The sequence below is a fragment of the Perognathus longimembris genome, chromosome 9 (genome assembly GCF_023159225.1).
Source record: "Perognathus longimembris pacificus isolate PPM17 chromosome 9, ASM2315922v1, whole genome shotgun sequence".
Lineage (NCBI taxonomy): Eukaryota > Metazoa > Chordata > Mammalia > Rodentia > Heteromyidae > Perognathus > Perognathus longimembris.
The window spans coordinates 5220923-5237448 of record NC_063169.1 but is presented as its reverse complement, the minus strand read 5'-3'; the positions used below and the strand labels follow the sequence as shown (position 1 = coordinate 5237448).

General features: G+C 47.4%; 1 protein-coding gene across 1 annotated transcript in view; it reads left to right on the top strand.

The window, feature by feature from the left end:
* The window catches only part of Sh3bgrl2 (SH3 domain binding glutamate rich protein like 2), a 43034-nt gene extending 28184 nt beyond the window's left edge, over positions 1–14850 (top strand). Inside the window, exons 3-4 of the mRNA XM_048353648.1 lie at positions 8557–8637; positions 11940–14850. Of these exons, the coding sequence (XP_048209605.1) occupies positions 8557–8637; positions 11940–11951 (93 nt within the window). The 3' untranslated portion in view covers positions 11952–14850. The remainder of the gene's footprint in view (positions 1–8556; positions 8638–11939) is intronic.
* Positions 14851–16526: the final 1676 nt, after the last annotated feature.

Sequence of the window (16526 nt, the reverse complement as noted above, 5' to 3'; positions counted from 1 at the left end):
GAGCTGAGGAGTGGGGAACACCTTTGCCCCACGTGGCCAATGGCTGACCCCCCCCCCCCCCCGCCGTGTACCCGGACGTCCAGCGGCTCAGCTGGATCCTCGCTGCACTCTCTCCCGTGCATAGCTCTGCTTTTCACGCTTCCATCTATAAATGTTTAATCTCCCCTTTTCACCTGACTGGGCTGTTTGCCCCTCCCGTCTACGGTGATGAATGCTGGGACGTGACTGTCATAGAAGCCGCGGCTTGCGCTGTGAATACTGAAAAGCTTCATGCAGACACCGAGGCCGCCCAGTTGCACGGCGAGCAGGACACCTGCACTCATATTAAACTGCAGGGAGTTTTTTTCTACAGTTTCTTTTTTCCTGGGCTGTCTGCAGTTAAGGGAATGAAGAGCGAAACATGGTGAGACCAAAAGGCCATGCTAATATCAAGGTCAGGACAGCAAAGCCCAGTGAACAGAGGGCCTTCCTGCCTTCTTCCCGTGACCCTCCCTGCCCCATGTACCCAAGACACGACCCCCTCGTGAGGTTCTGCCGCCTTGTCAGTCCTGGTTCCTTCCACTCTGTGCCTCATGGGTTAATATCTATGCTCCTTGATTTAAAAGGCCACACAGCATATACTCCTTTCTTTGAAAGATGAAATTGATACTCCTTTTTTTTATTAATTAAATTTTGTTGACAAGGTGTTGTGCAAAGGGGTACAGTTACATAATAGGGCAGTGAGTAAATTTCTTGTGATATCTTACACCCTTGTTTTTCTTTCCCTTCCCTAGACAAGGTAGGCATATATACAATACCCAGTGTACCAAAATCATATACAGTAGCCACGTGGCATACGCCAAAGGAAATTCATCTAGAACTTTAAATATAACATCAACAATAGAGTTTGCTTATCCTTGTCTTATATGATCATATATACTTATCTGTTGAGCTATTGTGATCCACTGAGAGGTCTATTTTAGACCTTTTTATGTGTAGTAGTTGTTTGGTTTTAGACACATAATGTAAGGTCGCTGACCCAAACCTGTGGAAATACCATTTGACAAGAAGTGTTTTGTTTTGAAGACCTGAAATTGATACTTTTGTAGCTTCCTTTCATGCCTCTATTTTGACATACTAAAGTGCACAACATTACTGAAGTTACGTCACACTACCTTTTGTATGTATAGAAAGGTACATGTTATATTCATATTGAAACCATTCTATAAATACTGTTGCCTGCAAGAGTGTTTGAGCAGCCCCAGGGAAGGGCACCTAATCCTATCCTACGAAATCCTTTTGGCCTAAGATGTCACAGATGTCAACGGCCAGGGAGTCTCTTCAGGACCATTAACATTGTCCTCATTCTAGCTATACTCATCTGGCATACCTTTTCTTTCATACATTTTATTGACTATGTACTAGACAAAAAATTTGTGGTTTAAAAAAATGTGTGGTAAACTTTCTATTTTTCTTTTCAAAAAGTATTAAGCCTGCTCTGAGGATAGCGGTTTGAAGCCAGCCTAGGCAAGAAAGTCCATGAGACTCTTGTCTCCAGTTAGCTGCCAGAAAACTGGAAATGGTGCTGAGGCTCAAGTGGTAGAGTGCTAGCCTTGAGCAAAAAAAGCTCAGGGACAATGCCTAGTCCCTGTTCAAGACCTATGACCAACAAAAAGGAAAGTACTTGAGGCTAGACATGGTGGCTCACACCTGTAATCCCAGTTATTCCAGACATGGCGGCTCACACCTGTAATCCCCTTACTCCAGACATCATGGTTCACACCTGTAATCCTGGTTATTCCAGACATGGTGGTTCACACCTGTAATCCTGGTTATTCCAGAGCTACCAATCAGGAATATCATGGTTCAAGGCCAGCTTGGGCAAATACTTAGCAAGATATTATTTCAACAAACAAGCTGGGTATGGTGGTGCATATCTGCGGTTCTAGCTCAGGTGAGAGATAAAAGTAGAAAGATTCCAGCCCCAGGCTAGATTGGGCAAAAAGTACAAACCCTATCTGAAGAAATAACTAAAGCACTAAGGGCTGGGAGCATGGCTCAAGTGAAAGGCCCTGGGTTCAGTCCTTGGTACTGCCAAAAATATAAATAAAATCCAATTTTAAAGTCATGCTCTTTCAGGAAGCTTTGCTTCAGTTCATTTCCTGTATTCCTGGCACTGATCGGAAGACTTCGTGTCTTCCAGATTAGATTTCTTTTTAGGCTGTTTTATATCTTTGGACAGTTATAGGGTTGGTTTTGTTTGCTTGGCTCATTTTTTTATTTTCAGTTCTAGAATGTGCTTTTTAAACAACTTTTCCTGCTCAACTATTATACTTTTCTGTGTGAGAGCGTCTTTGATTCTTTTTCTTTTTTCTCTTGCCTCTGTTCTTGACCTGCAAGGTTTGGTTCGGCTTGGTTTTCTTTGGTGCCATTTGGCTCTTAGATGGACACTGTCCATGTCCTGTGCTTTTCTCTTCACCTTGATGCTATGGATTCTGAGACGTTCTTGAGCTTTTTCGTCTACATCCCTAGCTTGGCTTTTTAGCCCTGTGTCATTTTGCCCCTCAATCTGTTGTTTATCAATTTTTTATTTTATTTTATTTTATTTTTTGGCCAGGCCTGGGCCTTGAACTCAGGACCTGAGCACTGTCCCTGGCTTCTTTTTGCTCAAGGCTAGCACTCTGCCACTTGAGACACAGCGCCACTTCTGGCCGTTTTCTGTATATGTGGTGCTGGGGTATTGAACCCAGGGCTTCATGTCTATGAGGCAAGCATTCTTGCCACCAGGCCATATCCCCAGCCCCTATCAAATTTTTTTTTTTAATGTAGCAATCAAATGTAATTTCCGTTCTTTGGATGTGGTTTTCTTATTCTTTGAAAATACTGGCTCCATCTTGTTTTGTGGCTACAATGTGTTTGATCTGTTAGTTAAAAGCATGCTTAAAGGCTTCCCTACTCTTGCCAGCACCGATTCTGCTTGCCAGTTTTTGTCTTCCCTTCTTAGAAAAGCCTGATCCCCAGGCTTGCACAAACCTGTTTCCCTCTGGGAAGGAGGGCGGATGAGACTGAACGGGACTGGAGGGCAGCACGAAGCCCCAGCTGCTCAGGAAAGAGACACGCTAAAGGCCACATGAGAAAGTATATTCTGCCAGAATGGCCCCCCTTTCCATTGCGCGTTTCTCCCTCTCGTACCTGATACGGAGTCCAGAGTGACCAGGCCTTTGCACCGGGACTGGCAGGCAGAGTTCTTTGCAGAGCCTTTCTAGAGCCATCTGCCTGCCTGAGAAGGGACTGAGCCTCCGCCCTTTCTCCCAGGCTTACGTCTGGGATGTCGGATGTTCTTCCCACTGTACAAGGGGTCTCCACTGCTCTGGGTCCCGGCCTGCAGGGCTTCGGTGGAACCTACCGGAGGGATGCACGTCTGTTGTTTGGGGCTTTGCTCTCCCCTACTTTTTTTTTTTTTTTTTTCCTCTACCAGTCCAGTTGTGGCTAGTTGCTTGAAAGGTTTACAACCAAATATATATACACACACATACATACATACATACATACATACATGCATACATGCATATATCTATATCTGCTATATGTTTATTTATATTCCCTTGTAGTTTCACTTGGCACTTGGCGAGAGTGGAGAGAGGTAGATGGGCAGTGGGCATGCCTGCTCCGCCATCAGGAACAGTGCCGCGAGGGACCCTAAACAGAAGTTAGGGATTCAAATCCCCTGCTTCGGGATTAGACGCATTTCAGTGTCTGCCATTAAAAAAAAAAAAAAAAAAAATATATATATATATATATATATATATATATATATACACACACACACACACCAAATGGAGTCTTTCTGCATCTTACCTGTGCTACCTGACTGGAACTGCCAGCTCTCTTTCACCAAGATTTCATAAAACACAAGACGCGGCACCCCAGTCTTTACCCACACACCAGGAAGTGGGAGGTTCGCCGTAGCCATCCATGGAATTCTCAATTCCCCCCCCCCCCACCCCCAGTATTGCATACTGATTGTTTAGGAAGTTCTGCTCAGAGGCTACCCCTAGGCTTGAGAAGAATTTCAGCAGAAGCCTCTGCCAACAGCATCAGCAGGGACAGCTCTAGCGGTGCTCCTTCAAAGGGTGGTTTTCGTTTCATTTTACGTTCTTATTTTCTTCTTTTGGGTGAGCCAAATGTCCTTTGACTCACTGGGATTGACGGCCACTTCCCCGCTGTCCGTGTGTCGCCCGTGCCCCCTGTGGCCTGTTCCCCGTTGGGTTAGGCCTTCGTCACCTAATCGTCACCGAGTGCAAGCTGCCCTTGCCCGGCTGCTCCCCTGGGGAACATTGAAAGGACAAAGAAGTTAAAGATCTTCAGCAGTGATACTCACTAGACACTATGTTGGAAATGAACTACAACTTAGAGGGGAGGGGAAAAAACGGGGGGAAAAGAAGGGAGGGGTGGGGCTGGGGATATGGCCTAGTGGCAAGAGCGCTTGCCTCGTATACATGAAGCCCTGGGTTCGATTCCCCAGCACCACATATACAGAAAATGGCCAGAAGTGGCGCTGTGGCTCAAGTGGCAGAGTGCTAACTTTGAGCAGAAAGAAGCCAGGGACAGTGCTCAGGCCCTGAGTCCAAAAGCCCCAGAACTGGCAAAAAAAAAAAAGAAGGGAGGGGTGACACTGTTGGAAAAGAAATGTACTCAATACTTGACCTAACTGTAACCCCTCTGTACGTCACCTTTACAATAAAGACTTTTAAAATCTTAGTCTCCAGTTTCGTCTGTACTAGCCTAGTGGGGTGTCCGGATAATGTCCCTAACGGAGCCTCATGGGAGAGTGAGAAGCTTGCCGCCTCCACCTGTTCTAGATGTTATCATGAGCTATATAGGTGAGGAGGCATTCTTTCTTTTCCTTTTTTATAAACAGCTCTCTAGCTTAGTGAATAAGAATGCTAAATTATACTGCTTTCTGCTGCCCAGAAACTTTTCTTTTCCTAAGAAATTGGCATTAGAAACTAACTTTTTTCTCCTTTAACTATAATGAAAGTATCCTATAGGGCTGCTGCAACTGGGTTCTTTGTGTATGATTTGTAAGTTTGTATTCCTCTGCAAAGTCAGTCTTAGGTGATCTTTATATCCGGGAAAGGTGCTGTCTGCAGAGTACTTATAAACACCTCACAGAACACCTGTGATTGCAGGGACCTTAGTAAGCAATGTAGAAACCTTACTGGAGTTTCCTAAGGAAATCCTTCTAAACCTTTGTAGTAAGAACTCTTAAAAGTTTTGCAAAAAATTAAGCTCGGCAAGTGAAATTTGATTTTAAAAAAGTCTTTCTCTTATTTAAGAATACTAATGCCCTATATCTACATACACAAATTTTATTATTTTCTTAATCTTTTGGTGCTGGTCCTGAGGCTTGAACTCTAGGCCGTGGCACTGTTCCTGAGCTTCTTTTGTTGCTGAAGGCTACAGCTCTACCACCTGAGCCACAGTTCCACTTCAGGCTTTATTTCAGTAGTTGATTGGAGTGAAGAGTCTCACGGACTTTCCTGCTCCAGGTAGCTTTGAACCATGATACTCAGATCGCAGCCGCCAGAGTAGCTAGGATTAGAAATGATTTTCTCTAAGTTATTCTGCTTTTAAAATTAATTACAATTGTTGTACCTGCCACGTTTGTTTAAGGAAGTACTTACCCCAATAGTAAAGTTCTAAACTCTTGGGTGGACACAATGTAGCCTGAAGCCTCTGGCCACAGAGAGATGACACTGAATTTAAAGAGGGGGAGAGGGAAAGGATGGAAGGGGTGAATCTGATGAGGATGCACCGCACCCGTAAAAACAGACCTAGGAAATTGAACCTTCCTGCAGCCGCTTAAAGAGTATATAAAACAAAGATTCAGCCTATGAGCAGAAAGAACGCTTGCAGGCAGCCGTTTATGCCCATTGCGATAGGATCTCACCTGCTCCCCCTTTGCAGGACGACAGTGGGCAGGAACAGGTGACAGCAGGCGGAGTGGGCCATGGCTACCAAAGGGGCACGATGCTACCTCAGTGTAGCTGGGGTTAGGTGGTGGAAACAGGGGGGAAAACAGAGAGGCTTGAATGGTATATAAAAATAGTAGCCGAGGGGTGAGAGCAATCCTGAAGTGCTGGCCAGGAATATGGCCTAGTGGCAAGAGTGCTTGCCTCGTATACATGAAGCCCTGGGTTCGATTCCCCAGCACCACATATATAGAAAACAGCCAGAAGTGACCCTGTGGCTCAAGTGGTAGAGTGCTTAGCCTTGAGCAAAAAGAAGCCAGGGACAGTGCTCAGACCCTGAGTTCAAGCCCCAGGACTGGCCAAAACAAAAAGACTGAAGTGCTTTGGTTTCGGATGTGCAGTGTGTTACAGGGTGGTTGTTGGCCTATAGAAACCAGAGGCAAAGGCGCCATCAACACTAGAAGATGGGAATGAATTAGAATGAGGTTCCCTAGGGAAAGAATTGAGACTGAGTAGAGGCAGAGTACAGAATGAAAGGAAGAAGCACGCTCAATTTCACAGAGCAGATCTCTAAAAGGAGGGGCCAGTCTAGCCATAGCTTAGCACTCGTCATCCTCTTCATCACACGCAGTGTAGACACCGAGTTGTCACAGGAAGTGTGGCGTGAGCCCACACGAATGAAGTGTTACTAAATGACAAGGCTTTATGACCAAGAATAGCATTTCTAGTTGGTGAGGTTTTGCCGTACGTCCTACATCTTAGACCCGTTTGTAACACGGTTAGGCTCCTAACTTGTGTTACGAAAGAGTATGTATTTTTGTGTAAGTCCCGTTAAGCCTGTAGCAGCGGAGGAGTGCTAGCACCCTTGGCTGTCTCGTTCATAATGTCTTTGCTTGGTGTCACACAGTTTCTCACACATCGCATGCTCAGTTGGCCTTCCTGGAATCTGCTTTCTCTCCAGCCTTTCCACGCTGCCGAGAGCACGGAGCAGTGGCGTCCCCCTCCTCCCTGTCGCCCTCAGGACTCCTCCCGCCGTGTCTGTGCCCACTGCCTCCACCGCGGTCTGGCCAGCACCGCCATGCTGCACCCCCTTCCCCCCCCCCCGCCCGCCTTCATCCTGGCCTTGCTCTGAGCCATTCTCCTCAGCCCACCTGGGTAGTTCCTTCGGGAAACTCGATTGCTTCACTCCTTGCTCCGAACTGTGACCCCCTCCCCCGCTGGCCTATGAGTGAAATTCAGAACTTCGTTCTTGGTTAATAAAGTCCAGCATCCAGGGAACCAGTCACCCTGCCGCATTCCATCTCCCCCAGTGCCGTTCTTTCCCTGAGCACCCCATCTCAACCATGCCCCCGCTCAGCTGATCGCACCCCAGCCTCTGCCTTGCTCATACCTCCCCGGTGCTTAGCTGGTTGCCCGCCCCCCGCCCCGTCTGTTGAGCTGATCATTCGTCTCCCGCGTCTGCTTGCGTGTGGAGCCTCTGCGCAGCCTGCTGCTCCCTCTTGGTTGGCCAAGGAAGACTCTCGTTAGTTCTGACCCTAGGTGTCGGAAGGAGCAGCTGGTTGGCCTGAGGCCAGCTTTGACTGAATCAACATGGCAGCTCCTTTCAGGACTGTGCCACCGTCCTGGCTCAACACTTCGGGCAGGAGTTGCGGCGCCTCCGGAGCTCTGGACAGCCAGCCTCTGCAAGGTTGGGGGATTTCAGCGGCTCTCAGGTGTCGCGGTGGGTCTGGAGGGCTGTGCGCAGGCCTGGCTTCCTCTCGGGCAGGGGTCCTCGCAGAGCGCCCAGGGCCAAGTCCAAGGCCGCGGAAACCTGGCTCCACACCCCAGCACACCCCCCTCGCCGCCGGGCCCGTGCCGAACAGTACACAAGAGGATCGCCCTAAGTCACCAGCACAACACACACCCAAAATGACTGGGAACTGTGGGTTTACAATCATTGTCCGTAGGATGAAATTGATCAAACTACCCACGTATAAACTCTTGCACCTTCGCTTAAAACACTAGGTCCTAGATGCATATGAACTTCTGAAAAGGAAGAATGGAAGAACACACTGACCAGAATTTCCTATTTTCCTTTACTTTTTCTTTGATCATTTTATTCTCTCTGAAGATGTAGTCTCAAAGAATGTGGGAGACTTCAAACGCAGAACGGAAGCAACTCGTGTTGACACCTAGAGACCTTTCAGCTGTTGTTTACCCAGCCATTTTTTTTTTAAGCCCTGGATAGCAAAATATGAACTGGAATTGTGAGGCAGCCTCCCAGATTGGAGACCTCAAGTAAAATCTTAGGTCAGAGTGATTCCACAGTGGGTAGAATTAGTCTGGCATAGGAAGGAAAAAGGGGGTCAGTTCCTATTTCATATCTGTTGACAAATTGTAATAATGTCTTAGGCTTTGGATGGAAAACTTGTTTCAGTTGTTATTACAAAGAAGGTTTTATATGGTAGAAGATTAATCCTAGCAAGTATATGAAGCTCTTTCCAGATCCCTACAGAGCAAGATACGTTTTATTTCCATAAAGAATTTCTCAAAAGCACCCAGCTACAAAAGTAATTGTTGCTTTTATTTACAGACTTTGTCCAATCTCTTTTTTCCTCCCTAGGATTATGACAGCTTTTTTGAATCAAAGGAAAGCAACACGGTCTTTTCATTCCTAGGCCTGAAACCACGGTTGGAATCAAAGGTAGGTTAATTATCTTTTATTCTTTAGAGTTCATCTTCCTTGAATTGTCCTAGGGATTATGGTCAACAGGATGCATATAATGTCTCCCTAAGCTTTTAGTGTCTGCTTTCTCAAGTGCATTAATTATAGACCGTCCCATGTTAACACAAAGAAGCCTAGTTCTTTTTCTAATGTTCACGAAGTAAGAGTATTAGTTTGTAACTTACACCCTCTCCTTTCAAGAAGAAATAATTAAGTTCTATTCTAACCGTTAATTAAAATAGGTAACAATTTCTGTTTTAAAATTTTAATTTATATTACAGCTAACCCCTGTGGGTCTATAGTTACCACACTGTGGACTGATTCATCCTATCACAGACTGAAAATTCGAGGGGGAAAAAAAATGTCATCTGTATCAACACATGCAAAATTCTATTTGTCATTGTTTCTTAAATAATGCCATGTGACACCTATTTATATATCATTGAAATGGCAGGTTTTCTAGGTAATCGAGAGATGATTGGAAGCATCTGTGTGCATAGACCGAGTTGCAGCTACTATGGCATGTTGTTTAAAAGACCTGCACGTCTTCCTCTCCCGAGGAAGGCCTGGAACCGTCCCCCATGCCCGCCAGACAGGACCACACCTCAGAACGTTGAAGACATGATTTGAAAGAACTCTTTAGGTTTAACTTTATGTTGGAGAAAAGATGGTCTACAATAACACACTTGGTCGGTGGGGGGGGGGGGGGGGGGGATGCTGCAGTTCCTAAGCCAATCACAGTACATTTTTAAGCTTCTTTATTAAATCACATCTTTTGGAAAGCATAAAGGACCTAATAAGTTTGTTTCCTGTTTAGACTTAAATATGCTGTGGGTCTCACTTGATCAACCACATGGATTCACTTTCAAAATTAAAAAATAAGTTTCTTTATAAGTAAGGTAACCTTTACATTATTTCATTTTTTAAATGTACACTTTTATTTCTTATTATGAAAGTAGCCTAGGTTCATACAGAAATACTGGGGACAAAAAATAGAAAGTGTAAAGTAGAACATAGAAAAGCAGGGCCCCGAGCTCACCACCTGACAGTCTTTCTGTACCGAGTATTGAAGTGTGGACAGTATTCCCGTTGAGGTCCAGAGTGTCTGTGTCTCCCTCGGCTGAAGCCTGCCCGGGGCACGGCTGCTGTGGGTGACAGGTTTCTGGGGGCCCCCAGAGCGGGGGGGGGGGGGCGTCCTGGCTCGCCGGTGGGAGGGGGGCGGCCACCGTCACGAATAGAAATGACAAGACCGCACCCACCACACGGAGCCCTGTCAGGACTCGCTTTGTTTCGCCGTCAAGAAAAGTCCACAGATGGTGGTGGGTGGTTTCTACGTGCGTGTTTTAAGCAGAGGCAAAACCCACACACAAACTATATACAGGTTCTTCAGGCTATTTTTATAAAGATGGAACATTTGAATGCTTGTGGGAAAAATTAGAGTATTTGTATAAACCTGTTTCATCCAAAGATATTATGCAACCAGGTTTGTCTTTGAAGGACTAAGAAAAAGAAAAGAAAACTGGGGAGTGAGGGGGTCTAATGAATGCAAAACCCCAGTAGACCTCACTGTGTGCGCAGAAACCTTTTTCAAAAACTCTGTGTGTGTGGCCTCATTGTTCTCCCCCCCTCCACCCCCGCCCTCAGCCCCCCCCCCCCCCCGCCCCGGCCCTGGGGATTCTGTGGGCTGACATTTTTATTCTTTCTACAATCTACTCTTTCAGAACTCTCTAGCCATCTGGGGGGAACACTGCGCGCATGCGAATGTGGTCTGCGGTGGTGGTTCGGTGGTGGCGGCCTGCTGTTAGAAGCCCGCTGCAAGGACAGCAAGGGCCCGGGGCCCTCTGGGGCAGGGCCATGGCAGATGGCGGAGGCCCGGGGTCTGCCACTCCCTCTCCGAGCCACTCAGGATCTGAGAGGTTAATGGCCATGCACGCGTCCTCTTTAGAGGAGACAGCTGAGAATGTTACTAAGCAGTTGGGCACCTCCCCTTCCTACCCACTGCTTTTTCACCTTGGCAGCCCTTCATTACACAGTCTACAGTTTGAAGCGTTGCTGGGATGTTCGCAGATTTAATGTACTGAAAGATGAGCCCACTGCTTTCTTTTTCTGTTTGTTGGTTGTGAGTTTGAACTCAGGGCCTGGTCACCGCCCTAGAGCTCTTTTTGCTCAAGGGTAGCACTCTACCACTTTGAGCCACAGCGCCACTTCCAGTTTTCTTTTGGTTAGAGATAAGCGTCTCATGGACTATCTTGCCCAGGCTGGCTTTGAACCAGGACCCTCAGACCTTAGCCTTCTGAGTAGCTAGCCTTACAACCATGAATCACAGGCACAGGGCCCATTGATTTCTTATCTCCTTTCCCCTTCCTGCTGTCCTGTACACACCTAACAGACAAGGCTGCACAGCCGACCGGGAAACACAGGGCACACATCTGCATTTGTGATTGGTCCCCTCCTTTGCTGGACCCCACGGGCATGGGGCATGGTGGGCTCTGGACCATCCCCAAGGCAGACAGAGAGGAGAAGATTGGACCACCAGAACGCGGCCTGCAGGCCCCACTGGCTCCCGACATGTTGCTTGCCCGACACAGAATGTGTGAAAGTAAACATTTTATAGGTTGCTAGTATTAAAAATAGATTTCCCCTTCTCAAGAACTTGGGTGGAGGAGCATTTCCCCTGGGAACATCTAGAGCTGGTAGTAAGTAGCTGGCCATGCTGGTGCCTGCCTAACCCGAAGGAAAGGAAGCCTTCTTTCCAGAATTCTCAGACAGAAACCCTCCAGTTAGTTATCGTAATAGACTGCAGGCCGATCCTGTTGGGTAGGTTTCTCTGCCTCTGGGTCTCTGCTGGGGATGATGTTCAGACTCAGTCACAGCTGGTAGACATTGTGCAGTGACCAGGCAGGGCAGGTACCGAGGCCTCCTGTGCCAGGCAGGTCTTGGCGGGAGGGCAGTGGTCATCAGGAGATGCTCTGTGCTGTTTGTAATGGGGAGCACTCCAGGGCTGTCCTTTGCTACCCGCCGGTGGACCCGCAGATGGGTGAAAGCATGTGGGTTTCCCACGTGTGTGTATTTGGCACGGCGAGTGGGTGTGATTTAAATCTGGCTGTGATCCTGAAACCCAGGATTTGCCCTGTCAATCACATAGGGCTGACTGTATTACAGTATCAAAGATCTCTTTTCTTGACATTTGGGTGGTGGGGAGAAACCCACTGCCAAGGGCAAATTTTCTCATCAATGCTGAGCAATAACTGGTGCCTTTTCTTCTTCCCCTCTTCCAATAGGCAGAACCTTAGCACCGATAAGCAGAAGGTGAGGGAGGTGCATTTGGAGGAGCGCCCACTGGTACTCGGCACACACCTGCTCACTAATGCATCACCATGACAAAGGCCACGTGCATCACCAGTAACTTTGCTTGCCACAGGAAAGGTGTTTTTGGAAGATGTGGGATAATGGGGATTGCATGATTGCTTCAGACCAAATCAGGACTCTGGTGGATTGTGTTTTTCTTAGTTTCAGGTTTGCCTACAGTCTCCCTGAGCGGAGCAGACTGTCATCTGTGCTTCTCTAATGACTGGCTCCAGCAGAGAGACGGTGTGGGGTCTGCCTTAGGTTATAGGACTTGCCAGTGTTGCATAAACCTGCTTCCTCCTTAGTCTGCCTGCATTGTACCTCGAAATTCGTCTACAGGCTACTAGAATGTTGGAATCAGAAAGAAAGAAAGAAGAGCAATGCTCACTGACAAAGAGGGTTGAAGATTTTTGCTGTAGAATCACAAATATCACTGCTCTAGTGCTTTGTAATAACACCTGCTGAAAAGTAGGTGTTCTTGACTGCTTTTCTGATAGAAGCCCTTGCTTACCCCCTCCCCAAATCCTCTGAAGTTCCTACAGATGTTTCTAGAAATCACTGTTGCAATATTGTATGATTGCAACCAAGTTACAGGGCTGGAAATAATTGCTATTTGGGAAAATGTGCTTTTCCTCGTGTGTGGGGAAAAATTCACCTAAATGCATAAGACTGCTTGAAAGACATCGTCTAAGAGGTGCACTAATTAAGTAGTAAATTTATAGGAATAATTGTCTGACTAGTAGCCGAAGGCCTTCTCAGCTCTAGCAATTTATTTGTGCCTACGTGCACATAGATTTTTAGGTGCAGCTCCCTTAACAGCTGCTTATTCTATTTTGTGAAGGAATTCTATTTTTTTGAGAGAAGAAAATCTCAGTCAGGTATATTTTGTGAATCCTTAATGAAGCATATTAAGAAGTATCTGTACTAGCATACATGAGTCCCTGGGTTCAATCTACAGTACCATGTACATCTAAAGATACCAGTACTGCTGTATAACTTATTTTTCTTTGTTAATGTTTCAATGTTTTCTAACATTCTTTGTTCATCTGTGTGGCCAGTGCACAATCTCAGTCTTTTCAGAGCAAGACAGACACATGTTTTCATTCCATGTATGAGCACAAGTGAAATTTCAGAGCAGTGTGTACAAGCAAGGGCTGTTTAGAGTACTCTGAATTGTAGTTGGTGAGAAAAACAAAATTTCTGCTTCCTTTGGAGTGGTTCTGACACATACTGACCCTGTCTACTTTATTAGGGCAGAGACTACTTTTTTTGTATCCTTATAACATAAGTGTTTTTTATTTGCCAAACCTAAGAACAGCCTTGACTAGGACAAACTCTGAGGGAACGGAGTGGAATGCTTGATTATTTCCGGCTTCCTCATGTTGGACCACTCACTATGATTCTGCAGAGGAAATGTGTAAGACACTGAAAAATCACGTGGATTAAATCTCCCCTGCCCCATAGCTTGCTGCATGTGGACTGTTGTAAAGAGAACTTTTTGAGTTCTAAAGCTAAGATCCTAGGCCTGGGGTTGCACAGGACAGAGGAAGAGTGGGATAGATTGCCGCTTGGCTGGAAACAGACTCGTGGTCCACATTTTTCTTCCTCTCTGGGGACGCTTGTCAAATCACGGCACTTACTGATCAGTTGGTATTAAGGGAAATCCAGGTCAGATTCCATTTGAAAAACCCCTAGGGACCAATAAGGAACGTTTGGGGTACGTGAGTCTTTGGATAAGACCTACAATTCTTTTCTGCCAATCAACCCAGAAAGGTGGAGGCTTTGCAAGTTCTGATTCGTGAGGTCAGTGCTATGCTTGCGAAGAGAGAGAAAGCTACCTGTATTGTCTTTTGAATTAACCATAATGTACCCAGCATAATCACACTAAACCTACCAGATGGGTGGTAGTGCTAAGTTACCACCTCCGTTGCATGACATTTTCTTGCCATGGTTTTGAGGAGATGGGGTGTCAGCAAAGAAGCACAAGAAACCAACCTCAGGAGGCATTGTCCTTGTCACCGTGGGCTAGAAGCACAGGGCGCGGCCTTTACCACAGCACCCAGGCTCCGCAGAGAAGCCGGCACGGCCCTCTGGCCCTGCCGTGTCCAGAGCGGGCGGGCTCCTTGCTGTACTAGGACCAGCTGAGGTCCAGGCCGGAAGCAATGGTCTGATTCTGTTTCATCAGCTGCCTTGAGGTGTCGATCATCGCCGTTGTTAAGATCCAGGAAGGAGGTAGATTTGCAGGCACAGATGTAATAGCAAGGATTTTTTAAGCCAGAATTTTAATTTCCTGTAATAAGCTTATTGGGACAAAAAGACTTTGATGTCCTTTCAAAATGGGGTAAAATGTGGACTGGCACACTGCTAGGTGTATGCTGACCAGAAAAATTTCATTTCAGGAAAAAAACTTGTTTTTCCAAAGCCACCAGGGTTTTATTAAAATCAAAGAGGAGAAAGGAGGATAATTTGTCTTCAGGCTCTAATGTAGTTTCAATTTACTTCTAATTTCATAGCTTTGATTCAGCGCTGACATAGATGTTTTTATATTACACTTGATAATGAGCTAACTAGTTCTGGGTTTTGTTACTGAAAGGTACCAAAGGCTCATTCTGGGGTTTGTTCTTAAATTTTGTTTTGCTTTATTTGCCTTGATTGTAGGATTTTGCTTTTTGTAAAAACATGGCATCATTTGGCAGTTCTTCCTAAGTGCCAGGGTCCACTTCAACCTGTGTCATGATTGTTTTTAGATTTTAGTTTTCTGTATCTGTCTCTAGAAGCGTTGCCTCAGATTTCGTACCCAGAAATTGAGGAGAATAAATTGCAGAAAGCGTGCATTCGGCAAATGGAGTTTTCCTCTTCTCCCGGGTGTCACAGCTTTTCTGGTCTCTTCTGTTGAGTCGGGACGCTGTCTTTCTTCCCGCCCCTCCGTGCAGTACGGGCACCGAGCTGGCGCCGGGGGCTGGGCACGCGGTCATCTCGCAGGGCCCAGGGCCGAGGGGGGAGCCCCGGGCGCCCGCAGAGCGTGGGCCGAGAGCACCGCGCGGGCCAGGGGTCCCTTTGAGACACACAGCCACCTGTGACGGCAGTGTCCGAGGCCAGCCTCCTTGCCCAACTCCCTCGAGCCTGACCGCGACCGTGAGCACCCCGGGAAGGGGGAGGGAGGGGGGAGGGAGCGGGATGTCGTCTGCAGGAATGCGCTCCCCCACCCACCCCCCCCCCCCCGTCACGAAACCAGGTTGGCAGGGAAGCCCTGCGGCCCGGGACCCTGCCAGCCCGCGCTTGCCCCGTGATCGTCAGCACGCAGTGGGCCTTTCGTGCGTGGCGCGTCCCGTCTCAGCACGGAAATCTCCACCCACACGCACGAGGGGCAGCGTGGGTAGCCGCGGAAAGTGACGGAGCCGGGCCGAGACACGACAGGCCGTGGTCTGAGTTCCTCCTTGCAGTCTTTGTCAAAACCATCCGGGTTCCTAAATTTTCATATATGAAGCGAAAGGCATATAGTTGCACATGCACACATCTAGACATAGCTATACTCAAGTATGAAGAGTTATAATGCTAATAATAAACCCCTGTGTGCCTGCCGCCCCCCGGTCGCCCCTCCCGTTACAACCTGTGTCCCCGTTCCCGAACCTGCCTCCCTGCGTCACGGTCCTGGCTACCGTACACTTCCTCTCGCTCCGTGTTGCTTCCTTGTACGCCTCGTTAAAGAACAATAAATGCAATTAAACCCGATCCGTTCTTGGCTCGCTTCCTTGTCTGCTCACTGCAGTGGGAGTTTCCACTGGTGGGTATGCACCGTGACCGTGCCATCCTTTTTCCGTCTCCGGTTGTTGGTAAGTGAAGCGACTCTTCGTGGGGAGGGGAACAGGCAGTTTGCCTGCGGCTTCCGCAGTGGGAACGCGGCAGCTTTTGCTGAGGTCAGACCGACTCGCTCCCGCCGGTGTTCTAGAAGTTTCAGGACACCAGATCCTGGCCGGCCTTTGTGATGGTCAGAGCCAGATTTCTGCAAAACGGGGGAGCGTCTCGTTGGCTTCTTTGGCGTGATTGTTGTAGTGGATGTAAGTTGAATGTGTTGAATTGTGAGATTTCTGCCTCGTCGTTTCTTTTACCTTTGTTTGTCGTTGTTATTAACTTCTGGGATTTCTTTGCACTTACATTCACTGCTTAGTACCTGGGGTAACCTTTTTCCTTTGTGGTGCTGGAGATCCTGTCCCCTGGGAGGCTCTGCTGCTCCTCTGGGCTGCACCCCCCTTCCCTATGACTTGGCTGTTCAAATGAAGAGCATGGGCACTGGCGGCCCACACCTATAACCCTTGCTACTCAGGAGCCTGAGCGCTGAGGATGATGGTTCAAAGCCAGCCTGAGCGGGAAAGTTCATGGGACTTACCTCGAACCAGCAGAGAGCCCAAAGTGGAGCTGCGGCTCAGGGGGTAGAGCACCAGCCTTAAAAGAAGCCAAGAGTGCAAGCCCCAGTACCGGCAGACACAAAAGGAGAAACCAGATCAAGAATACAAAAATCC